The sequence below is a fragment of the Colletotrichum siamense genome (assembly GCF_013390195.1).
Source record: "Colletotrichum siamense strain Cg363 chromosome Unknown KSG_Cg363_contig02, whole genome shotgun sequence".
Lineage (NCBI taxonomy): Eukaryota > Fungi > Ascomycota > Sordariomycetes > Glomerellales > Glomerellaceae > Colletotrichum > Colletotrichum siamense.
Genome location: NW_023501015.1, coordinates 6,926,012 through 6,951,406, shown reverse-complemented (window position 1 = coordinate 6,951,406; position 25,395 = coordinate 6,926,012). Strand labels below are relative to the sequence as shown.

Below are 25,395 nucleotides of genomic sequence, written 5' to 3'. Positions count from 1 at the left end.
TTGCACAACAGGTACTGCGCGGCTGGTTCCGCACCGGCTTCGACGCTTTGGCAGGAACTACCCAAGAACGCACTTGCCCAAGCCACATCTCACATCTCCGAAGCCTCTATTCACCGCAAACCACACCTCACATCTCCGAAGCCTCAAAACAACACTGGTTGTCCTTCCTGGCCTTTCTCAACAACACAATCTGCCGCCTCGACTAAGTGCAATTTGCTCTTTTCAACTTCATTCGCCATCCATCTTTAATACCTTCTCAATCTCACACATCATGGCTACTGGCACCACGGGCAAAAGGCGAACGCGCAAACCTCGACCAGCGGATGCCACAAGGCGGCGAGCACGCGATTTCAAAAACACTAGCTGGAAGGAACCACGCCTGGCTGCGGACTACTTGTGCCAGCCGGCTCCTCGCACCAAGACATATGTCACCAAGGATGGAAGGACCAACTTCGACGGTCGCTATGCTCTCAAGCCCAAGCCCCGCAAGAGGGAACAGCCTGTCCGTCAGAAGCGAGGTGCCAACTCACCGTCGGACAAGCCAAAGGAAGAAGTCAGCCCAGAGCACTATGACCTTGCAACCCCACGGCTACCAGAAACTGTATGTTGGACTACAGGCAACTGGGAGAAATCGCACGGCCAGGAGCCCAGTGGCTGCGGCATCTTGTTTTCCTTTTTCATGTTGCGATTGCCAGACTACACCTGGTGAAAATACTAATAGGTCTACAGGAGGATAGTTTTCATGCTCGTCCATCCATCAAGTTGCCCATTCCTGATCACATCAAGGCGATGCTCGTGGACGACTGGGAGAACATCACCAAGAACAACCAGCTGGTTCCTCTTCCCCATCCTCATCCTGTCGATGAGATCCTGAACGACTACTTGGCTTTCGAGAAGCCCAACAGAGAGGACGGCTCAGCCAACATGGATATTCTCGAGGAAGTCCTCGCCGGTCTCCGCGAGTACTTTGAGAAGTCACTCAGCCGCATTCTTCTGTACCGGTAAGTCCTGCTGATAAGTGACAATTGACACGCCAAGCTAATATCACCACCCAAGCTTCGAGCGCCCCCAATACCACGAGATCCGCAAGGAATGGGAGAAGGCTGGTGAGAATGATAAGAACAAGTCTGTGTGCGACACCTATGGTTCCGAGCACTTGTGCCGCCTGATGGGTAAGTTTACCGAATTCCCCACCGAGTACCAGCACTAACAAGAAGCAGTTTCCTTACCTGAGCTGGTTGCCCAGACAAACATGGATTCTCAGTCCGTTGGCCGTCTTCGCGAGGAGCTCTCCAAGTTCACTGTCTGGCTTGGCAAGCACGCGAAGAACTACTTCGTCAGCGAGTACGAGACGCCCTCCCAGGAGTATATTGATAAGGCACGGGGTTTCTAGAGAAAGGATGTACCTGCCATCGATGTGCTCAACGGGCGTAAGCCTCACTGATAGCATTCGACTTGCCAACTTGTTACACGCCGTTCATATCATTTTGGGCCCTGCTCTCAATCTTCGAGGGGAAGTGTTTTTTTGAGAGTAGAAGAGGGGACATCATGAGAGGAGACTGCTAGTCTCAGGTTCGCTCAACAGATATGGAGGTTGAGAAAATACATAATTACTTTTCGCGGAGCTTTGTTTGCTCAGGGAACCTCTGCGATGGGAGAGGGAAATCGGTCATGGTTCTTAGCATAAGTCTTTTCAGTCACTTTTTTGGTGATTCCCCGCAAACGGTCAATCAGTCAGGTAGCCTTGGTCATTACTAGCAAACCCAGGCTCAATAGAACAGATGAATCAGAGAATCATGGAATTGAGTGAACTTTTGATTTATTGTGTTAAAGACTGCGCCGATTCTCGAGTCGCAGGTGTTGTACATGCCGTCATGTTTTGTACAGATCGTGATGCTAGTACACGACTGGACTTTCCAAAGTCCCATAACCAGAGATATCTGGCTACCTTCCTCCCTCGCAGTATCCCCGATGTTTGTCGCGTGTCGGATTCAATCCCCATCTCATCAGTCCTCTCCCTCCCCTCCGTTGGCGCCCATTCGTCCAATATCTCACCGCGCAACAGCCTTCTCGACGTAGAACCCGGGATCCGGCCTCCTCGCCTCCTTCATCTCGAACTTGCTCAGCGGGCGGTCGACCTCGTCGACCTTGACCAGCTCCTTGACCTTCATGATCATACCGGCGAACTCGGGCTTGACGGGGTGGAAGACGGTCTGCGAGCGGCGGTGGAGGCCGAGGGCCTCGAGGACGCCGCGGGTGTTCTTTGGCAGGCCGATGGCCGAGCGGTGCAGGGTGATGCGGAAGAAGGACATTGCGATCGCGCGACTTTGGTAGCTGTGTGTCGTGGGTGGGTAGATGGGTGAACGGTTTGCGCCTCGGTCGCTGGCGTCGTTGGTCGTGGGTTAGTGGTGTTTCTGTGACGGGGAGAGTTAGCTCGGCCAGGTCATAGAATTTGGTAGGAAGGAGAGCATACAGTTGACTACCTGCCGTGGCAGTTCCGTTCGTCCCGTCGTAAATGTCGTGAGGCTCAAGCACCCTGTCGCTGATGCTGGTCTGGAGGGATCCAAAAATCATCGAAGCTCCCGTTGGAATTTGGGTGGTCCGTGCATCGATCGAACGGAGTTTCCCGATGAGGTGGGTCCAGCTTTTTGCTCCCTCGGGGTGGGTGAAAATCGCAGTGAAATTATACATGAGCGTCGACCATGACGCTCAGTAACAGCCTCAAAAGCGTCCAAATCGGGTTACAGACGAATGCGCGCAGGCACGCTGGATGAGACTCAATTTTCTTCATCAGTAGTATTAGATACTTTCGCAGGAATTGACGATTCTCAATTGAACCTAGAATAATTCGTCACATTCTGGAATCACTTGGTACCTGAAATTAACACAATCCGTTCGCAAATTTCACGCAAATTTTGAGCGGAGATAAGTTGTGATGTCCGCTGCCAGCAATTATTCGACCCATCATGCTTCCTTCTACAGGTACTTCAGGAAGCATGAAAGTGGAAAACATATCTTTTTGTCCCCTGCAAACAGGCACAGTTGGAATGAGTTGCATGGCTTCAATTGTGACGTCCATATCCAAAAGATGCACTTCAAAGCCAGTAACCTCAGTGTCAAGTGGTGCTTATTCAAGTAAACGTCACTTTTCCTTAGCTTCGGAAAGTCCAGCAATACGGTACATATGCTTTCCAATATGCCAACACGGCTACGACGACTGACGCTATCACCCGTCCATACCTGTGTATGTTCGCCTCTAGCCACGCTTGTTTTTGGTATTAGCAGCCTGGCTAATACCAAAAACGCCTTTCCAGGAAGCCTAGCTCTAAAACTGGCCGAGACAAGTTGTATTGCGCACGCGACACTCACAATGAGCCAATGCTGTAACCGCGTGCTGGTCCAACAGAGGCCCCGCCGGAGCCAACTCCGACCGGGCATAACAACGGCCAGCGCGAATTTGAGTCACCAGATGAGGACCATTGGATGATGAAAACGGGCAAAACCATTAATGCAGTCCTTTAAGGACTACCAGCACTACACGTATATAGCTTGTCGTACAAGACGCCATTTAGCACACCATCATCCCTCGCATGACGTTAAAATCATTTACTCCATTTCTATAGCCACATCCTGTGGCGACCCATGATCCTCCCCCGCTAACCTTAAATCCCTTACATCTGAACCTCCACTCTGCCCTCGGCGCCTGGCGGGCCGGAGCCAAGCTGGGGGAGGATGTAGGTAATGTCATCCCACGGGTGACGGTACAGACCAGTGCGCAGTCTCTTCTGGTCGAGGTAGTGGGCAATAAGACCGATGGAACGGCCGAGGACGAACAGACCGTTAAGGACACCCATCTTGAGGTAGTCCTCGGCCTCTTCGGAGGAGAAGGCACCGCAGTTGCGCATGAGGTCGACGAAGCAGACAGCGATGCAGCCGTCAACGTTGAGAATGAGGTTGTCCTTCTTGGAGGTGGTGACGGTCTCGACAGCCAGGGCGTAGTCGAGGAGCTTGTGGCTGGGGAACTTGGCCAGGACGTACTCCTTGACCAGCTCGACACGGAGATCGGGGTTGTTGCGGGACTTGACACGGTGACCGATACCGGGGATGAGCTTGTTCGCCTTGCGCATGTTGTCGACGAACTCACGAGGGCTCAGGCCCTTGTCGAAAGCCTTGGTGAACTCCTCAGCGGCACCGTCAAGGGCACCACCGAAACGAGAACCAATGGTCAACAGACCAGCGACGAGCGAGGAGATGAGGTCCTTGCCGGCACGGGTGGTGATGATGGTGTTCATGGCACCGGACACGGCGGGACCGTGGTCGGCAGTGAGCATGAGAACCATCTCGAGGAACTTGGAGGCGTAGGGGGGAAGGCGGCGACGGAACCACAGGAGAGACATGACACCACCAATGCCGATCTCCTCCTTGAAGACGTCCGAAATGGGCATGCCAGCGTACAGGAGCTCCTGGCCACGGTCGTCGGAGATGGTGGAGATGAAGGCAGCGGGCTTACGGATGAGACCAAGCTCCTGGGCCCAGGAGTAGTCAATGGGGATCTTGGGAACGACGGGCTCAGGCTGGGGCTTGATGGTGCCGTTCTTGACGAGGGTGTCGTAGACACCCTTGAGGGTCTGGGGCATGTCCTCGAAGGTATCGGGGACGAAGAAGCCAGCCTCCTTCATCTTCTCGTTCTTGGTCTTGGCCGTCTCCAGGGTGGAGTTGGCGAAGGCACCGGCGTGGCCGAACTGAACCTCAGTCTTGAACATGCTGGCGCAAGTACCAATGGCCCAGGCAACAATGGGCTTGGTGATGATACCGTCCTCGACGGCCTTGATGACCTTGTACTCCTCAACACCACCAACCTCACCGAGCAGGACGAGGATCTTGCAGTCGGGGTCGGCCTGGTATCTGAGCAAGTGGTCGATGAAGGTGGTTCCGGGGTACCTGTCACCACCGATGGCAACACCCTCGTAGACACCGTCGGTGTTGTTGGCGATAATGTTGTTCAGCTCGTTGGACATACCACCAGACTTGGAGACGTAACCAACGGAACCCTTGCGGTAGAGCTTGGAGGCAACGATGTTGTCCATCATACCACCGGTGTTACCGATCTTGAAGCAACCGGGCTTGATGCCACCGACGGTGGCGGGGCCAATAATGGTGACACCCTTCTGCTGGGCCTTGTGGGCAATCTCACGGGCACGCTGGGAGATTTGTTAGTCTCGTACGAGCAATTGGCAGGGACAATGGCAGAAACTTACGCGCTCAGGAACACCCTCAGCAATGATGGCAATGGTCTTGATCTGAGGGTTCTCCATCAGCTCCATGGTGGAGCTGTAGACACTACGGGAGGAAGCGAAGTTGACAACGACGTCAACATCGGGGTGCTTGGCCATGGCCTTGTTGACCTCCTGGTAGACGGGCAGGAGAGTCTCGCTGGTTCCCCAGTACATCTTGCTGACGAACTGGCCGCCGAAGGTGTAGATGATACCGGCAACGGAGGGGGTCTTGCGCTTGCAGATGAAGTCGAAGTCCAGCATGCCCTGGACGGCGCGGGGCTGCAGACCGTAGACGAAGCATCTGGTCTTGTCGTTGAACAGAGCGTGTTCGGGGAGGGGGCTCAAAGGACGGCTGGGAGCGCTGAAGCGTGTGATGTTGTCGTTGGCAGACAGGCCGCTGGCTGCCTTGGCGCCATTGGCACCGTTAGCGGAGGGAGTGGCCGCAGGCATTGTGAGAGTCGAGCTTCGTCGGTGGGGGAAATCTCAACAATAGGAGGGGAAAGGGAAAAAAAAGTCTGGCGAGGGGTAACTTGGTCAGCAAGCTTGTCAAAGCAGACAATGGACGCCAGAAGCAACGAAGAAGATGTCTGCCCGCGAGAGGAAGTTGCTCCAAGTGAGGATTTCAAGGTGTAGGTGGAGGAGGAGGAAGTGTGGCAGAAAACAAACGAGTCGGAATTGTGGTGGGGAGTAGGTGAGATTTCAGGAGGGAGTCGGAGGACGACGTTCGCAGAAGCTGGAATCGTTGGATCTGCGAGGCTACTGCTCATCGGCAGCTGGGGACACCACCAGACAAATAGTGGACCTTTGAATTGGCGAAGCCCCAGCTCCTTGGGGGAGACGAGTAGTGCGACCGGGTGCGTATGTCGATCGAAGCGGGTGCGAAGGCGGCGGAGGTGGTGGCAGAAAGGCGGGCGGAAAGGCAGAATGACACGACAGGGGTGGTATGGTGGGATGGATTCTGGTGACGGTGTTACTGACCTGGCAATGAGCGATGTTGGTGATGGCGGCACAACAGCAAAGTCCAGCTTCTTTCTTTTGTCGAGCTGACGGAGGGTTCGAGAGGTTCGAGGACGTCGGGGGAGGAGAGCTGGCGAGAGGAAGGAGAAGAAGAGGGAAGAAAAGAGAGTCGGAGATGCGAAGGGAGGGGATGAAGACGGCGGTCGAGGGCGTAAGTAGTTGAGTCGACGACAGCAGGGTGTGTGGGATCTTTTTTTTCTTTCTTCTCCAGCGGGAATCGGCAGGGAGGGTACGGTGTGAGGCGTGAGCGCAAGAGGACGGGTACTTCACTGCGACGGACGTATGCGTGGTGTGCGGTTTGTGTGAGGTGATGGTGAGCAGGGATTGTTGACGGCGTCGTTCGGTGGTCGAGATGTATCTTTGGGCGGTATCTCTGGTCAGGGAGACAGGCCCAAGCCAAAAAGCAGGTACTTGAGACCAACGGAGCAGACCAGGCCACGCCGAAAAAAAGGTCCAATCCCAATCCAGTCCCAATGCTTGAGACGCGGGCAAGGTTATTTCCCCAAACAATGCCCAGCGGCGGCAGGAACAGGCGGGCAGATTGAGGGACGGATGACGGACCTGGCGTGTGAGGTGTGCAGTACTGTGCTGTGCTGTCGGGTGTTGCTGGTGCTGCGCTGCTGCTGGCACTGATGCTGAATTTGGCGCAGTGACCACAAAAAAGTCACTGGTGATGTGTGGAATGGGGGATGATGGGGAGGGGAATGGAGACTTCCGTCATGCGACGGCCGAAAGAGTTGGGGAAGTTCAGGCTGAATGGGGCGTTCTGATTGGCCGTGTTATTGTTGAAGTGTTGAATTCCAGCGGGCAGGGAAGGGAGGGAGCGATGGGACGGGCAGGGAAGCGGCAAGCAAACGACAAACGGTACCGGTTGGACCCTTGGTCCCCACTTCTTTTTTGGCGGACCCCAGGACGCTGGAACACTTTGCACAGGGTGAGGAGCTACCTTGGACCTGGACAATTGGAAATGTGAGCTGCCCTGCCTGCACTTGGCAGCCCTGCGAGCAATGCCCGGTACGCCCTGTGAAGATGGACTTTTCCATGCCACAGCTACGCAGCGCAGCTTCCGGGGCAATTCACAGGGCGGCCACGCATGTACCGATACCTGCCCCGTCCGCGGTGCCGCAGTGGTGTCCGCACCCCGTCTCACGGCGTACCTGCACAAGCCTAGCTTACGCCCATGCCTATCGTAGGTAGCTTATGCCCATGCCTAGCTGAGAGCGACACCTCAGAACCCTCACCGGGGACGGCGAGCCTGCAAGAGAAGAATACGGGAAAGAGAGAAATCGACCCCGGCCCAGCGCTACTGAGCTCCAAAACTCCAGAGCTCCAAAGCTTCTAAACGGAGCAAACCCGCCTACGTACCTCCATAGGTTGTGTGCATCGACGGACTAACCCCGAACGAACAAACGAGCGAGCTGCATCCACTAGGGCCCAGGTACCATACCACCAAGGTAGGACTGGCGTGGTCTGAGAAATTGAATGAGACTTGAAAGGAAGGAATAGCAGACTTGCATGCTTGCAAGGCAATAAGCAGGACTGAGAGGCATCGACAAGTCCAAACCGCCCGCCCGCCAGTCACCGCAATGTGGTGTGTCGGTGTTGTAGGTAGCCCTCCTCCCGTGGGTTCCCCGCCCCGACCAGTCCAAGTTGAGACCAACCGGCTGGCGCTTGACCGCAACAATGGCCGGGAGGCGCGTGCCAGTCAGTGCTACCCTGGCTGGTTTGTCTCGAAAAGCGTGCGGCATGGCGGCAGGGCGGCAGATTCAAGGTTTGGTTTGACCGCATCTCTTGTCTGCATCTGCTGCAGCGCGATGCTTCCCCTTCCTTTCGTGACCTTCGTCTCTCGACCAATACCCTCGGACTGGATTGTCAGGGAGGATCGACATTCGACAGCTTCGGGGCCTGCGTCGCCACGACGGTGACCAGGTAGGCCGGTGTCAGGGCCAGCCATCCCATCCAGCCAAGCCGAGTTGATGGGCAGGCAGGCCGATAGTCACTCAATCAATCTGAACACTTGTTCATGCTAGTCTTCGTACTTCTCCTCCAGGCTCCAAGAAAACACACTCGTCTTGTGAGGCGCTCAGCTGTATTAGTGGGGGCGAAGCGGTCACTAGAACAGCCTCCTTCCTGGTCCTTTTGCGACATGCGATTGGGGGTGGTATCCGTCAGCTAAGGTATTTTGTGTGTGTAAGAGAGTTGCAGAGGGTGCCCGAGTGCGCGTGTAAGTCCTGCATGTACGAATACATGACAAGAGCATTGGGCCACTCGCTGCCGCAGGAAACTAGTTAGGTAGAGAAAACTGGACGCATCTGCCCCTCTGCGCGAGAAAAAAAAATGCAAGCATGGGAGAGAAAAAAAAAACAACGAGAAAACCTGAAAATGCAGCGGAACATGGCGGCGATAATCGTAACTGCGAAGCACAACACTGCAAAACCACGGCCGAAACAGACGCGGACGGAGGCGAGGGCCACTTTCGCACTTGCTTAACAAGGACGAGGGCCCTCTACCTGACACTCGACGCTGGAGTTTTTTTTTTTTTTTTAGTTTTTTTAGTTTTTTCGAAGCCGCCGATGATCGAAGTTTTCGATTACAGCCCATGTCCACATCTTGCAGACCAGTAGCCCAAACGGGCATGATATCGATTCGCATCCATGTTTGTTCAAACCTCGCATGCCCCGAAACCCGGCGTGCCGCGTCCACCTCCGCCGGTTTTCGGTGCTCCCCATCATGACTCCGACCACCGGGCATTGCGCTCTGCACCCTCACTGAGGAAATGCACCGCACACATTTTCCATCGGATCGGTCCTACACACAGTCGGCCTGACTTGCGAGGGCTCCATCGTGGCTTGGGCACCTTGCTGGAGGATATGATTGGAATGCCCAACCATCAAGCATGCCCATGCCATGCCACGCCATGCCATTCATTGCCAGGCCTTGTAATGCCATGGCATGCCACACCATCTCTTTTTTTAGGGAGTCTGACTGTGCCACTGGTCGGTCCAAGGTCTCACTCGGAACTTGGATGACTGTACCTGTGCCACCTCACCGGTCCTCGTCCCCTTGGGAATTGTCCAGTGATTCCCATCGGATCCCGTTCCAACGCCATGGGCAGCAGACACACTGACTGGGAAAGGGACGGGACTTGACACAGCCGGGCCACCGTCGCCGTCCGTTGTGCCACAGCGAGGAGAAACGTCCGAAGTCCAACAGCTTATCGCGCGCAGCGCACGAGTCCAAACGAAACGGCGGTCCTCATCACTGGGATTCCATTGTGTCAACGGCCGGTGCAAGTGCGCGGTGCAGAGACAGGTTTCGGGAATAGGACGACGGAGGGCTTCGGATCTGAGATGAGAGAATCGTCTGGAACCGCAATAGCCATCATCTGCGAGATTACCGCGCTCCATCTTGTCTCCTCTTCCCGTCCCGTCGCTCGGTTGTGTGTGTCTGTCGTGGAGTGGTGCCCGGTGTGGTGTATCCAATTGTTGTTGTCCACAGTCCCTAGGTAGACTCGCACTCGCCGGGTCCCGTTCCGTTGCGTTGTCGTTGCGAAATTCGGCGGGCTTTTTGGCGTTGCATTCAAGGCCAGTGTGGTCCAACACTTGCTGCAAAAAAATACCGCCCTGGTTCCTGGTTCCCAGTCGTCACCTCTTCCAGGCAAGCAGGCCAGCCCACCTCAAATTCTCGCCCTCTCACAGAAGCCAGAAGTGAATCCAGTGAGTGACTTGGAAAGGTGCGAGGTCCACTTAAACCTCTCAACAACCAGTGCCTGTTGTCCCCCAGACAATTTTTTTTCCCTTGCTGGCTTTCCCCTTCCTTTCCTGTTCCATCCTCACGCGAGAACTGAGAGAGACCTTCGGCCAGGTGCAGGAATTGCCAGCTTCAGGTACAGGTACTTGCCCCCCCTTTCCTAGCCCTTGCCGCCGCCTCCTCCTTTTTTTCGTTTTTCTTTTTTTGGTGGTGTTTTTCTGTGTGCACCGCCTGTTCCGTTGCTTGCCCAGCTAGCCGCCCAGCTTTGGGCTACCGCTGTTGTTGCTTGGAGCTGCTGCTGCTGCGTGCAGTGAAAGTGCAGTCCGTTTCGGTGCTGTTGAAAGCTCACCCGGCCCAAGCTGCTGCTGGTGGTGCTGGTGCTGGTGCTGGTGCTGCCCCTCGTTGGTGCCGTCACTTTCACCGCCCGCCATTGCCCCCCTCCCAAAAATAAAAATTGCCCTGCCCAAAGTACCTGGGCCCGCCCCAAATTCCCCCTCAAGGTCCGAAAAAGAAGAGCTCCCTCCCCTCCTCCCCTCCTTCGGCCGGATTCCCACAGTGCCACACTCCGCCAGATACCCCACCCTGTGCGCATGCACGTACCACCTCGCACCTCACCCCAAAACTTTTTGGCGTGGTCCCCTAGCTTCCAAAAGGTGAATCCACCGTCCACCCGATTTCACACTCACACCCCCGGTCGGTACCTGGCGGCGCTGCGTGCCCCCAATCATGTACCTCATCCTTTCACCCCTCCTCCCACCCCTCCCCTCCCCTTCCCCTCCAACCCGTCGCCGGTCCTCTCCCAGCAACAAATAATCCCTGGGAGCTTCGTCGAGTCCAAATTTTTGTGTGAAAGGCTGACGATCTCTCCCTCCCGCAGCTCCCTCTTACCACTCGCTCCATCCCTCCCCATCCATACTTCTCCTTCAACGTCGCCGCTTCTCTTCTTCCTCTCACCGCCCGCCTCGACTCGACTCGACCCGTCTTGATCTGCTTCCTGACTCTCACTTGATCTCAGGACTTCTTCACCTTCCTTCCCCCAGACTTTGACATCGTCGTCGTCCGGTGCTCTAGCTCTCGCGCTCTCACGGTATGTTGCTGCCCTGCCCCCCTCCTCCCCGATCCCAAATCTCCCAATTGCAGTCCCAGTGCCGCCGGCGTGTCTCCATCCCACCCGGGCTCCAATTAGCCCCTCCAAGCTCAACTCGAGCGCTCGTTGAAGTGTTCCGCTTGCGGTGTCACTCGCCCACCCAGCAAGCAAAAAGGCCGCCTTCCCCCCCCAAGCTCCGTTCTGCCCAAAATCCTGCGGCTGCCGGCAGCATACTTCCCGACTCGACCTCTTCACAAATACAACCACGTTCCCGACGCAATTGCTGACGAGTCCGTTTCCAATCCAGGCCAGAATAAAGCAGGGAAAACACCAAAGAAACCTCACCTCATTCTCACCTCACAACCGCCAGAATGTCCGCCAAGTCCATCCTCGAGGCCGACGGCAAGGCCATCCTCAACTACCACCTCACCCGCGCCCCCGTCATCAAGCCCACTCCTCTCCCCAACCCCTCCAAGCACAACCCTCCCCCCAGGTTGTGCTCTCTGCACTTTGCTGAGGATGCCGACGTCGAGGGTGTTCTGAACCAGGCTGAGGTCACCTACCCTTGGCTCCTCCAGTCCGGCGCCAAGTTCGTCGCGAAGCCCGATCAATTGATCAAGCGCCGTGGCAAGAGCGGTCTCCTGGCCCTCAACAAGACCTGGCCCGAGGCCAAGGCCTGGATCGCTGAGCGCGCCGGCAAGGAGCAGAAGGTCGAGCACACCACCGGTGTTCTGCGCCAGTTCCTCGTCGAGCCCTTCGTTCCTCACCCCCAAGACACCGAGTACTACATCAACATCATGTCCGTCAGAGATGTAAGTTTGCCGTGATTTCCTGAGCTGTTTTGTTGGTTGGTTGCCAGTCGTGGTGGATGTTCGGCGGGTCGTCGTTTCTCCAACGTGGTAGGCGGGGCCCAGGGGGGGCAGTCCATCGGTGAGCTGTGAATAGCATCACGCACACACCCACAACTCAGCAAAGTCGACTTGTCGATTGCTGAAAGTGAGAGGCGAAAGGAGGAAACTTGGTTTGGCAACGTTGGAAGGAATTTGCATGCTTTATGGCAATTCCTGCCCATGGGTCAAATAAGTGGATTCTGGCCGCTGGACTGCCTTTTCCGGTAATTTCCCACCCGAACCGGACGAACGGATGCCACGAGAAAGGGCCTGTGACCCGTCCACCTCCGTCCACCCATGCCCGTTGCAGAAGGCCCGTATGCACGCGGCGGGCACAACGCCGCATTGCTTCAACACCATGATAGACGATGCTAATTAGTCATGATGTGATAGGGCGACTGGATTCTCTTCACCCACGAGGGTGGTGTTGATGTCGGTGATGTTGACGCCAAGGCTGAGAAGCTCTTGATCCCCGTTGACCTCTCACAATACCCTTCCAACGAGGAGATCGCCTCTACCCTGTTGAAGAAGGTCCCCCAGGGTGTCCACAACGTCCTGATCGACTTCATCAGCCGCCTGTACGCCGTCTACGTTGACTGCCAGTTCACCTACCTCGAGATCAACCCCCTCGTTGTCATCCCTAACGAGGATGCCACCTCCGCCTCCGTGCACTTCCTGGATCTTGCTGCCAAGCTCGACCAGACCGCCGACTTCGAGTGCGGTGTCAAGTGGGCCATTGCCCGCTCTCCCGCCGCTCTCGGCCTCACCAACGTTGCCTCTACCAACGGCGAGAAGGTCAACATCGACGCCGGCCCGCCGATGGAGTTCCCTGCTCCCTTCGGTCGTGAGCTGACCAAGGAGGAGGCTTACATTGCCGACCTTGACGCCAAGACCGGTGCCTCCCTTAAGCTTACTGTCCTGAACGGCAACGGCCGCATCTGGACCCTCGTTGCTGGTGGTGGTGCTTCCGTCGTCTACGCCGACGCCATCGCCTCTGCCGGTTTCGCCGACGAGCTCGCCAACTACGGTGAGTACTCTGGTGCTCCCACCGAGTCTCAGACCTACCACTACGCCCGCACCGTCCTCGACCTCATGCTCCGCGCACCTGTGTCGGACAAGGGCAAGGTTCTCTTCATCGGTGGTGGTATTGCCAACTTCACCAACGTCGCCAGCACATTCAAGGGTGTCATCAGGGCGCTCCGCGACTACTCCAAGCAGCTCAACGAGCACAACGTCCAGATCTGGGTCCGTCGTGCCGGCCCCAACTACCAGGAGGGTCTTAAGAACATGAAGGCCGCGACACAGGAGCTCGGCCTGAACGCCAAGATCTTCGGCCCCGAGATGCACGTCTCCGGTATCGTCCCTCTGGCTCTCGTCCCCGGCAAGTGGGAGGCGGCCGGAATCCAGGAGTTCCAGGGTTAAAGGAGTGATGAAGATATAAACGTGTGTTTGGCGGGCGGAAGAAAGAAGTTACCCAAAGGGTTAGATGAAAGGAAGGTTTGCCTGGTGCTCGAGACGGCATCTTGCCTACTTTCTTGTACGCTTGCAAGTTTACGGTGTTTATGACGGCTGGTGCACAATACCTTTTGACGGGGAAGTCGAAGGTCGGGTCCTTGTATCGTATGTATGGAGGGCATGGTCGACGATCAGATGAGCAAATAATTAGACGCTCTATAATGTGATGTTGACTTCGGTTACCAAACAATGATTGAATGCGATTGGTGTCTTTTGTTCCTTGATGTGAGGCCGCTCTTGAGGTGTGTATCATCCAGCTTCGTCTCTCGAGGTGCTGCTCGAGTGTTGGTTCAAGTTGACACGGCCCAAACCATCGTCAGTGAGCACGTCTTACTTTGCGTGTAACCGAGAAATTTTCCAGCTCCCAACTGCAAATATTGATAAAAGTGTCTTATATAACGCTCGCACCGTACCCTTCACACGCCCAAACATTCACTGCCCGCCCCGGGGACTCTCATGCCCGAAACCCACGCAAGCTGTGCTTAGGAGGTTTGGTAGGTACTCAACTGCCACTACTGGGTCGACAACCTTTAGGGGGTGATTGCTCACCTTGCAGTCTTGTAAGATGGGGATGAGACGGGTTCCCTTCCCCATGATATCGACCTGCTGTTTGCCCATTCCATGTACTTGCCTTGTGCGGAAGGCTGCACCACTCGAGCTATACCAGCAGTCACTTCTCGACAGCTGGATTGGGTGTCACGTTATGGATCCAGCAACAGTACCTGCTAACTTGAAATTTATTCAAAACCTTACTGGTGACCTTTCTGTCTCTATCGGTGCCCACGCTATCGCCTTCTACGGTCTCTGTGTCTCTGCCATTGTTGTTGTTTTTTACAACATCACTTTATCTTTAATTATATCGCGACCAGACCAACAGGATACGAGCTAGTTCTATCCCGTGGTTTTCAACAGTGCCTTACGTTTGCTCGTCATAAAACGTGCTTATCAGCATACAATCAGGGTCGTCTTTGATAAAATAAGACAACAGAGAGAGACCGTGAAATGGGAAGAGTTTAACTATTATCACTCGCCGAGTCTAGTACACAGATCCTACGCAAAGCTAACCAGCAACATACGTCTTTACGCCTATATACGATCACATGCTTCCTGTGCACGTATCAGTCAGCAAGAAAGCCTTGGAAGGCACGTTATGTATGTCGCCAGACATGTCAAAATATTATGGAGATACATTCAGAGACGAGTGACTGGCCTTTCTTCGAACTTGCAGAGCAGCATAGTCATCGCACAACTAAGCTAGCTTGTTCGCGGCTTTCTTGGATGTCCAGGTGCCATTAAACCGGACGGGCCGTGATCGTCAGAGACTGCGGCTCATGAATGCCGTGTCCTGGAAACGCAAACCAATGAGGTTCGGGGCCCAGCCCTGCCGACGAATAACCACAATGGGTGTTGCAGTGAGTGTTCCTATGCAGGTCGTGGTGAAATGGATACCTCGAAAATAGTCCATGCTACTTCTGACATCATGAGGAAGTCTTTATCTTCTGATCTCGTGATTAGACTCTCTTCACGGAAGAATATGTAACTCCATGTCGGGCATTCTTGGGGCAAGATAACTTAGCCCCTAGGTGAGCTCAACTTACGAGCCTCTGTCCTACAATTACAAGCAGCAACAACTGTAGGAAGCATTTCAACAAAGTCAGGAAAAGCCACAGCTTACTTAACATCGCGTCTGCCGAGGCCGTCTCCTACGTATCCACGGGAGCACGAAAATTGTCACATCACGAACCGAGATAGATAAGATATCTCGACAACTCTATTGACTCCCACCTTTTAAGCCAGCCACATCCATTTTGTGGAGGTTTACGCCACACCATGAAAAATTCTGTTTATGCTTCCATAAATGCCGACTAAGCATCGTGACGCTGTTTCCCGAAAACTCTGTGATCAAGTCTAGCCAAAGTGTGCTCCGTCAACTTGATCGACGTTTGCTCGCCGAGTCATTTTTGGGCAAATATGGGTGATGAGCAGCCAAGCCCCGAATTGAGGCAAAGCATGTGGTTCTTGCAACTTGATCAGCGGTCTACCGGAGTGGTCCTTCTTGGGCCCATACTGCGGCAGAATACGAGTTGCGGGATTTTGCATTGGTCCGCAGCCTGATTGAGTTGGCTTCTAGTCGGCAGTTGCTGCTGATCTCCTCCTCACCTTTTCTTGCGAACGGCTTGGTCAAGAGGCGAGGATGGAGGTTCTGCTGTGCGCTGGCGTTTCTTCGACATCCGAAAGCACTTTTATCGAGGTCTTCAAGAAGTGAAAAGGCTGTGCTTGGATTACGGCAAAGAGGCACTTGATCTACAGACCGAGCGGTGCCTGCACATACCAAAATAATCGAACGTCTTGAAAGGGTCATGGTTTTGCGAGTATAACGCGACTGACACTTCTCTCTTACGTCAATCAGCGACTCTCAGCCCGTGGAGGTCATATCTCGTAGCATCCTCTTGTCGAAGCCCGCTTACTATGGACAATGGTGACACGGCTTGCGATGGCAGATGCTTCACAGAACTTGGTCGGGAATTCATGATTCCCTCGCCATACTCTATAGCGCCTTCCAAGCTCGTGATAGACACATGCCTTCATATAGGGACTCCATCCAATCAGCAGCAACCGTTGTTTTGGCGCAGCAGAGAGGGTCGCATCTTGGCGAGAGGTTGGCGATATGGCCAAGCGGACCAGTTGTTTGCTGTCGCCCCCTAAATTTGCATTTGAGCTTGGCGCAATGAACAATCTTGCGGGCAGGTGCTTGGCGGTGCTACGCCGGAGAAGGCCCCTTTTCACGAGCCGGTTGACGGAAACCGAGTTGCTGTGACGGCGTTGCAGGCCCGATCATCCAAAGAACCAGTTCGTGTCAAGAGGTTCTGCGAGAGAAAAGCAGAACTCGGGATGCGGCAAGAAAAGGTGGCTTAGAAGGCTTAATATCTCTCACCTACCGTAGCTAGGCTGAGAAGGATCGCCACCGAGCGACGCACCGCCCCGGAAACTGTTTGTGTTTATTGAAACGTCCGGGACGGTTCAAGTCGGACGGTGGACGGGTGCGACGGTGGCACGGAGGAGTGCCGTCGGAGCCGATGACGTCTCGGATGCAGGCTGCCGGCCGGGGGTGGCAGTGTCGCGGTGATCATGAAAAATGGATCCCGCCTATCTCACTGTCTCGTGTAATTCGTATGGGGGCGAAAAGTGGAATACGAAGCCCATCGCAATTATCTGCACCCGACCAGAGGTCATTCGGGCAGAAAGACCTCAGAAGAGGGGGGAGAAAGAGGACCCTGGGCGAATACGATAACTTCCAATCTGGTGCGCCCATAGGAACGAGCCGGCGACGACGGTTCAGAGCTGGCGCGCATCGTTAGGCTTTGCGGGGACTGAATAGGAGAATTTCGTTTTACGGTTCCTCGGCACGCGAAGTCTTCCGCGTTTTCCAGACCATCGGTGGCACAAGGCTTGCGCTAGTACCTGACAGCACGGTGAGCTGAGAAGGGGTTGAAGACCATCGGCGGCGTTTGATTTGCGCCCTGGATTTGTGTTCTCTTTGCGGCTCGGTCCAGCAACCGGCGTGGCTTACTCGAGCTTGTGAAGTCGACCATACCGCTTTCTGGGCATCATCGACTTCGGAGGCTTAATCATCTCCACTCAAATCAGCCCGAAAGTCAGTTAGGTCAGTTGAGGGTGGTTCACGTGGTTCAGAGTGCAAGAACAAAGGGCTGGACTCAGCAACGAGCCCGGCAACAGTATTTTGGCTCAAAGTCCAAACCATCTTGGAAGAGAGTTGCGAAGACAGCGGGTTGCCCGAGGGGCATGGCCCAGGACGAGTTGACAAAGAGGGTCTTCGCAGGCGAACCCTGGCTATAGTGAGGGACATGACACCATTTCGAGGTGAGATTATCGGATTTTTTTGTGCGCTGCGGTCGGCATGGGCAGCGTTGGTGGGCTGGAGACTTTGCGGCTGCGGTTGTGTCGTTCGTCTGTGCCGTCAATCACTCCGACTTGTCCCCTCGCACCCCGGTCTCGCTAGCCTGGCGCATTGTCCTGTAAAGCTTGTCTATAGTGTCTCAAGGTGTTTCGCAAGGAGAAAGGGGGTATTCTTCTGTTGGCTGTGACGTCTTGCTGCGATCAGAGAGATCATTCAACGGCTTGGACTCTGAAGGGGGGGGATAGTAATCGGTTTTCAAGAAGAGACAAACAAAACAAAACCAACCAACGGACAGACCTTGAAGAGAGCATGTCGTCCGTTCAGAGAGGATTAAGGCACAAGGCTAGGGGAAACGGGCCTGCATGCTAGACCTGCAGATAAACGAGGGGCCACAATGGAGAACGGCGGCGAGAGAGATTAGTCGGACCGGGGTGAGGTAATTAGACATGTAGCCAAGCTTTGCAGGACCTGCAGGACGACTAGTCAGCACCCATCACCCTCAAGTCAGAGAGATGTGAGAGGCCAGCGCGGGGCAGGCCGTTGCCCGAGCCATCCCATGCTGTCAGGCAAAAGTCCCCTTTCCCGTTTCTCTCTGCCTGTGACGGTGCGCGAAAAGAAGCAACAGCGAAGCGAGAAGCGAAAGTAGCGGGATAATGGAGTGGGAAAGCCAAGAGGCCCCTCCGGTCTGCTACGGGCCCCAAGCCTCAACCCTGTAGGCCGGTGTCCCCTCAAACCCTCAAAGGGCCTTGCGTCAGAAATCGAGATCCCGGGAGGCTGTGTCTGTGTCTGTGTCGTTCGCGAAGGAGGTCTCTGTTTGCGAAGGAGGGGCAGCGCTGGAGTTGAGGAAACGGAGCGGCATCCGGCAAGAAAGGTAACCTAGGAGACTTCGAGGCAGTGGTGACGCGCTACGGGAGCGACGGCGAGACTGGCTACGGATAGATCCAAGGCCAGGAAGGGTCGGCAGCAGGGGAGGGACCGGACGTGAGGTGGTGCTGTGGTAGAGGGGGTTTGGAAGAAAGTAGCTGCGAGCTGGAAACCAATTCAACTTTCTCTTGGCACCGTGGGCTGTCCAAAGGGGCGGCGGTGCAGCGGCGGCCAATAGCTGGCTTTCAAGAGTTGAGACGACTGGGCTGATGAGGGCGGCAAATGCTCGGTGCGGTGAGGGAAAGAAAGAAAAGTCGCCGCCGCACAGGGCCCGACGTCGAGAAAGAAGGTTGATTCGCCGTGGTAGTCGGATGTATCCAATCTGTTAGGGAAGGCACAAACCACGGACTGGAGATGATGTGTGTGACGCTAAGCCGAGATGAGACAAATCCAGTGAGCATCGTATCCAGCAGGCGGGAGCCCAGGAGGAGGGGAGGAGCCATGCACTTGCCTTTTCCATTTTTAATTTACATGTCACGATTCGGCCTATTCTTGTTGGCGCCGTTTCCCCTTCCTCTTCTTTTTCTACGAACTCCCCCTCCTACTACTCCTGCCTGGGTTCTTCTTCCCGTCTCTCTCACACCTTACCTTAATTCATACCACTCGCTGACAGACAGTGTCACTCGCCCGACCGCGTCGCGCCTGTGCCTGTGCCTCTTGCCTGCTTCTCGTATCCAAACCACGCCTACCTGCTTTACGGAAGGTGCGAATACTGATCGAGAACACCGATTGTCCCGGCATTCACCACCATACTTCTCTTCTTGTCACTCTCTCACCACGCCAACAAAAGTGTCTCACTTCTCGTCTTTGGCTTACCCCATAACCAACCTTCATCTTCACGTCACTCCTTGGATTCGCACTAGCGAACTATACGAATATCGCCGTACGGTACGACTTCTACGACAGAGTCTAATATCCCGATACCCTTCAGCAAACAACAGAACAACGTCGCATTAACCCTGCGCATACTGCAACCATGCTTGTGAGTAAAAACCCGACCTCTCTGACGCCTTCCCCTCTCCATTGGCTCGGTTGGCGCACCCGAGGAGGTTGTCTCTTGTCGCAGCCATCGATCGCGGCGACGATCAGGGCGCAAGAGACTCAGCCAACACCTGTCGTGCCACGAGCACACACCCAACCCCATCGATGGGATCTTGCAACCTGCAAACGCCTCCTCGTCGATCACTCCTCCACCAACCCGCCCTACGTCGACCTGCAGAACGCCCAACTCTAACATGACTTTCATAGGTTCACTCTGCTCTCATCGCACTTAGTGCGACCCTGGCTGCTGCCGTCAAGCCCCTGACCGTCAAGGGCAATGCCTTCGTAACCGAGGGCGGCGAGAAGTTCCAGATCGTTGGTCTCGACTACCAGATTGGCGGCAGCGCTGGCTACGATCCCAAGCACAACAAGGATCCCCTCAGCGACGCTGATGTCTGCATGCGCGATGCTGCCCTCCTCCAGCGTCTCGGTGCCAACACCATCCGTGTCTACAACTTGGACCCCAACCTGAACCACGATGCTTGCGCCTCCATCTTCAACGCCGCTGGCATGTACATGGTCCTCGACGTCAACTCTCCCCTGGTTGGCGAGAGTATCTCCAGCTTCGAGCCCTGGACCAGCTACTACGCCGCTTACATGAACCGCACCTTCGCCATCGTCGAGGCTTTCAAGAACTACCCCAACACCCTGGCCTTCTTCTCCGGCAACGAGGTTATGAACAACGTTGAGACCGCCAGGGATGTGCCCCCTTACCTGCGCGCCATCACCCGTGACTTGAAGAACTACATCTCCAAGCACTCCGACCGCAAGATTCCCGTCGGCTACTCCGCTGCTGACGTTCGCTCCATTCTCGTCGACTCCTTCAACTACCTGACCTGCGCCGAGAACGGTGACGCCAACGACCCCAGCAAGGCCGACCTCTTCGGCCTCAACTCCTACTCCTGGTGCGGTGAATCCAGCTTCAAGACGTCCACCTACGACCAGCTCGTTGCCGACCTGAAGGATACCTCTGTGCCCGTCTTCTTCTCTGAGTTTGGCTGCAACAAGGTTACCCCTCGCGTCTTCACCGAGATTCAGTCTATCTACGGCTCTGACATGAACTCCGTCTTCTCCGGTGGTCTCGTCTACGAGTACAGCCAGGAGGACAACAACTACGGTATTGTCAAGGTCAACGCCGACAAGTCTGTTAAGCTTCTCGTCGACTACGACAACCTGGCCACTCAGTACAAGAAGGTCGACTTCAAGACCCTCCAGGCTACCAAGGCTTCCTCTTCCTCGCCCAAGGCTCCCAAGTGCGACTCTTCTCTCATCACCGAGAAGGGCTTCAACAACAACTTCACCCTGCCTGCCGTTCCCCCTGGCGGTCAGGATCTGATCGACAACGGCATCAGCCCCAAGCCCTCCGGCAAGATCATCACCATCTCTGACTGGTCCGTCAAGTACAAGGTCTACGCCTCCGATGGCACCACCGAGCTCACCAACCTCGCTGTCTCTCCTCTGTCTGGCGATGACTCCAACACTCCTGGTACCAACACCGCCGGCGGAACCCAGGCCGCCACTGGCACTGGTGCCGCTGCTACCAGCACCCCTACCTCTACCGGCGGCGCTACCAGCGCTGGAATTCCCCTGCGTCCTGAGGTCATGGCTTTGGCCGCCCCTCTTCTTGCTCTTCTTTTCTTGTAAAGTTTTCATGAGTACAGGATTTGTTACTTGGCTTAATAGTCAGCTTGGAGGTTATGAATTGGTTTCTTTCTGGCGACATAGATTCCCCGCGGTTTGTGTATAAACCTGAATAGATGCGAATGCGTCATTGATAACATTGTCTGCTGTACCCCTTGCTGTGACGTGAGTTTAATGTGTCGGGCCAACAGCTCCTAAGTGACTCGAGCCATTCCGCATTTGTATATTGGTTGGCAGACGACTCGGTAGAGTTGCCAGTCGTAGACGACGTGCGCAGATCCTGTCTATCCCGTAAGGCTGAGTTTTCGCAAAATGAGAGGTGATTGTGGGGAAAACCTTCAGCCCGATATCTTCACTGCATTTTAAACCCACCGCAAGCGCTCATCAACTTCTCCAGGGAAGAGACCTCTTACTTACTGTCCCACAGCGTTATTGGACTTTAAAGACGGGCATTTGAGCGATTTGACATTTTGTTCTCCATGGCCTGGTGCATGGAGGACACCAAGTTAGAGTAGGTTGTATCTTGAATTGGCACACTATTCTCAATATCAGATGCGTAGTCTCAACCACGCTCAACTAACCGTAGGGGTTCATCCCTCAACGGCTTTCACTCACCGCCCGCTGACTCAACGTCCCGAGTCTTCAGCGGCACATAATTTCTGCCGGCGTTAAGGCCAAGCTAGAGTCAGACCCCCACCACAGCGATGGGGGTACCGTACCTCCCAATGGGTAGTATCAGGTACTCGACCCCAAGGGATGGATGAGTGAGGTGACTCCCGCTCTTTGTGTGACTGACCGCCCGCCCGCACCGCCCCTCCGTCCCCGAATCCGTGGACCTAACTTTCGAAACTCTAAGGCCTCCTCCCCCCCTCCATCGCCTACATCTCCGCCTCCCCTATGCTGCCCCGCCTCCGACCGGTCGCCCGCGCAATCCCACGTCAACCTCCCGTTCCCAGCTTCTCGAGAAGACAGCATCTAGGCACAATGGCTCCCGGTACGTCGCGTGCACCATCGCAATCCACAGCCCGCCCTCCTCCCTGACCGCCGCACCGGGTGCGGAAACAGACGAGAAAAGAAGACTAACACTCTCGAAAACACCAGTTCCCCCCTCCGACCGCCGTCCCCTCGTCATCTCCGGCCCCTCGGGCGTCGGCAAGGGAACCCTCTACAAGCGCCTCTTCGAGAGCCACCCGGACACCTTCGCCCTCTCCGTCTCGCACACCACCCGTGCCCCGCGCCCGGGCGAGGCCGACGGCGTCGACTACCACTTCGTCACCCGCGAGGCTTTCGCCGACCTCGTCTCTAAGGACGGCTTCGTCGAGCACGCCACCTTTGGCAGCAACTCGTACGGCACCTCCAAGGCCACCATTGAGGAGCAGTCCGCCAAGGGCAAGGTCGTTGTGCTCGACATTGAGATGGAGGTATGTACACAGACAGCACAGCCCGCTCCCCTTGGGAGGCCATGCTGACAGGAGTATCACATATAGGGCGTCAAGCAGATCAAGAACAGCTCCATCTCCGCGCGCTACGTCTTCATCGCCCCGCCCTCCGAGGAGGAGCTCGAGAAGCGCCTCCGCGGCCGCGGGACCGAGAAGGAGGAGAGCATCCAGAAGCGTCTGGCCCAGGCCAAGGTCGAGCTCGAATTCGCCAAGACGCCTGGCGTTCACGACATCACCATCGTCAATGACGACCTCGATAAGGCTTACAAGCAGCTCGAGGACTTTGTCTACAAGTCTTCTTGAAAGGGGTAAAAAATACGAAACTACAAACCGGGCTAGGAGCGGAATCGGACGGGTATATACCGAGGCGTTGGGACTGAATACGACATTCAGGAAAGAAGAACTGTGGGCTTCTTCGACATAGCATGGCGGTCTTTTGTGTGTGCATTTTAGACTAAAAGCATTCTTATACAGCCAAGACAGGCAATATATACTGGTCCATTTTGAGGTCACAAATCACATTGCTTGAGGGATCATAAGCCATGTCAGGTGTATTCTCCATGAGGTATCGAAACGAACTCTCTATTAGAGTACGATTGGATTAAAACGTAAGAAAGTGTGAAGTCGAGCAAAGTGCTGCTAAAAGTCGAAGTAAGAAAACAGAAAGTTGCGTCCAGCTGTAAGATGGAAAGGGGGGAATAATGGACTATTTCGCCAGCACAAGTACTTAAACAACGACCACAGGGCCAGAGGGGGTATGACCTATATCCGCGCGCAACGCCGGCATCTTCATTCATCCCATGCAAACTTCTCCCATGTCTTCCGGCGGAGATAGCTGCTGCTGACTCTTCCCTGAGAATTATCGGTCGATGCAGCCTCCGCTTGCTGCCGGGGCCGTGCCGTGCCTTTTATCTGCGCATAACACCATGAGATCGAAAAGTCGTCAGAAAATCCGGCCGCCCAAGAATATCATTGCCTGCTGGCTCCTCGAGTGCGCGGGTGGGGATGTTCGTCAACTAGTATCCGTTCATGGTCATTCGTTGCGAGCTTCGGCTGATTTCCCGGTCGGCGGCAGGGCTGATGGGTCTGCTGCCACCGCCGTGTGCGCTGCTCTCCTTCAGGGCCAGAAGCTGCTTGGCACGGAAAGTCTCGTAGTGGATCTGAGATGTAGTCTCAATGAGGTCCTGGAGATGGGTGCGGAGCAGGAAGTTTCTCAGGTAAGTGAACTCGCAGTGGTTCTCGTCCTCGACGTTGATCACACCCCAGCGGTTCTGGCGGCCACGGACCTGCTTGCCGTTGACGATGATGGACTTCTCGGAGCCAACAACAGCGAAGGGGACCAGGTCCTACAAGCAAGTTAGCACGTCGATGTACAGAGTCTTTGTATTGAGGGAGATTTCCCACCTTGATCTGAGTGTTGAGACCACGCTCCTCCTCATCAAACTCATCGTTGTCGTAGGGGTACATCTTGAGGTTGTGGAAAGCGAACTCCTCCTTGATGCGCTCCTTGAACTCCTGGCGCTCCTCGAGAGTGAGGGTGTCGGACTTGGCAATAACGGGAACGACGTTGACGACATCGGAGAGCTTCTTCAGGACGACGATATCAATGGGCTTCAAGGAGTGGCCTGAGGGCTGGATGAAGAAGAGGCAGCAGTGGATGCGGGTGTCCTGAATGTAGCGCTCACGCTGGGCGGTGAGCTCCTTGCGCAAGTACGCGGAGTGTTGATCCTTGATGTACTTGACAATGGGGTCCCAGCAGCGGTCGTTGTTGACCAGGTCTCCGTAACCGGGGGTGTCGACAATGTTGAGGCGCAGACGGACGCCGTTCTCCTCGATCATGTGAGACACGGCCTGGATCTCGGTGGTGGAGCGGACGGGCTCATCGGGCATCATGCGACCCTTGGAGTCGATGAGGTGGGAGGCGAAGATGGTGTTGATCAGGGTGGACTTGCCCAAACCTGTCTGGCCTGTAATGTGGAGCGTCAGTCGACTGCACCTGTGGTGGACGCGACATCGCGAGGCACGCCAGCCCACCGAGCGGTAGAGAGCAGCGCGGGGACAATTGCACAGAGGAACTCACCGACGCAGATGACATTGAACTGGAAGCCACGCTTCAACAGCTTCTTCTCGATCTGGGACGTGATGCTGTCGAAACCGACGTGGGACTGAGGGTAGATGGTCTGGGGCTGCGCCATCGTGTCTGCTTTTCCCGTGGGGAGCGAAAGTGGTACGAAAAGGTAAGGAGTGAAGCTGAGATACGTTTCTGTATTCCAAGAAAAGTATTCGTCTCGAATTGGGGGCCGAGTCGAGGGTCGGAATGGCAGTGGGCAGGGAGAGGGAAGAAAGAGATCACGAGGTTGCGGTTGGAGAAGGACTCAGGATGTTTCGAAGGAGAACAAGCCGGTGAAGGGCAGAAGGGTAGCGTAATTTCTCTGTGCTGGCACTTGGAGGTGCTTTGCTACCCGTTCCCCCGTGTCTCTCAGTCAGGCACTGGCCGTTGGCTGCAGCTAATAGGTTGTTCCTTCCACCTCCAGCAAACAATAATTTCCCTGCAGGGAGTGTCTACAGGGGTTAGAGGGAAAGGGGGAAAGGGGTCCTCGCCGCGTTGATTGGTTGAGTGGCGTCCGTGCGCGACGTGAGCTGTGATTGGTTGGGGAATCTCAATTGACAGCTCCCCCGGTCGCACGTCTTTTTTTTCCCGGCTTGGACGACAGAGCGAAGCCTCAAATCGTGAAGTGGTGACACTATTGCGCTCGCTACTGCCCTGCTGTCGCGACACCAACGACACCGACCGCCGCCCAAGGCTCAGCAGTATCCTCCCGTTGGAGCGGACGATCGAACATCGACTATCTGGTTGCTCGTCTCTGCAACAGGCCGCCGAAGCAACTGCCATTTC

The 25,395-nt window shown here is 55.3% G+C and overlaps 7 protein-coding genes across 7 annotated transcripts; 3 read left to right on the top strand and 4 right to left on the bottom strand.

Moving 5' to 3' along the window:
- Positions 1-271: 271 nt before the first annotated feature.
- On the top strand, positions 272-1,393 carry eaf3-1 (Chromatin modification-related protein eaf3; the record flags this gene model as incomplete). Its single annotated transcript, XM_036635668.1, has 4 exons — positions 272-601; positions 730-1,001; positions 1,057-1,172; positions 1,221-1,393. 4 exons carry the CDS (start codon positions 272-274, stop codon positions 1,391-1,393), a joined length of 891 nt encoding a protein of 296 aa, XP_036499812.1.
- A 2,278-nt stretch (positions 1,394-3,671) lies between these two features.
- On the bottom strand, positions 3,672-5,726 carry CGCS363_v003818 (putative ATP-citrate synthase subunit 1; the record flags this gene model as incomplete). Its single annotated transcript, XM_036635667.1, has 2 exons — positions 3,672-5,201; positions 5,259-5,726. 2 exons carry the CDS (start codon positions 5,724-5,726, stop codon positions 3,672-3,674), a joined length of 1,998 nt encoding a protein of 665 aa, XP_036499811.1.
- A 1,346-nt stretch (positions 5,727-7,072) lies between these two features.
- Positions 7,073-7,336, bottom strand: CGCS363_v003817 (uncharacterized protein; the record flags this gene model as incomplete). The annotated part of the gene is made up of 1 exon (XM_036635666.1): positions 7,073-7,336. One exon carries the CDS (start codon positions 7,334-7,336, stop codon positions 7,073-7,075), a length of 264 nt encoding a protein of 87 aa, XP_036500127.1.
- A 1,765-nt stretch (positions 7,337-9,101) lies between these two features.
- Positions 9,102-9,700, bottom strand: CGCS363_v003816 (uncharacterized protein; the record flags this gene model as incomplete). Its single annotated transcript, XM_036635665.1, has 2 exons — positions 9,102-9,278; positions 9,329-9,700. 2 exons carry the CDS (start codon positions 9,698-9,700, stop codon positions 9,102-9,104), a joined length of 549 nt encoding a protein of 182 aa, XP_036500126.1.
- Positions 9,701-11,501: 1,801 nt separating this feature from the next.
- On the top strand, positions 11,502-13,442 carry CGCS363_v003815 (putative ATP-citrate synthase subunit 2; the record flags this gene model as incomplete). The annotated part of the gene is made up of 2 exons (XM_036635664.1): positions 11,502-11,942; positions 12,414-13,442. The coding sequence occupies 2 exons, from the start codon at positions 11,502-11,504 to the stop codon at positions 13,440-13,442; spliced, it is 1,470 nt and encodes a 489-aa protein (XP_036500125.1).
- Positions 13,443-22,044: 8,602 nt separating this feature from the next.
- Positions 22,045-22,802, top strand: CGCS363_v003814 (Guanylate kinase; the record flags this gene model as incomplete). The annotated part of the gene is made up of 3 exons (XM_036635663.1): positions 22,045-22,054; positions 22,162-22,481; positions 22,548-22,802. 3 exons carry the CDS (start codon positions 22,045-22,047, stop codon positions 22,800-22,802), a joined length of 585 nt encoding a protein of 194 aa, XP_036500124.1.
- Positions 22,803-23,515: 713 nt separating this feature from the next.
- Positions 23,516-24,694, bottom strand: CGCS363_v003813 (Septin-like protein spn2; the record flags this gene model as incomplete). Its single annotated transcript, XM_036635662.1, has 3 exons — positions 23,516-23,845; positions 23,904-24,466; positions 24,580-24,694. The coding sequence occupies 3 exons, from the start codon at positions 24,692-24,694 to the stop codon at positions 23,516-23,518; spliced, it is 1,008 nt and encodes a 335-aa protein (XP_036500129.1).
- Between the last annotated feature and the right edge of the window lie 701 nt (positions 24,695-25,395).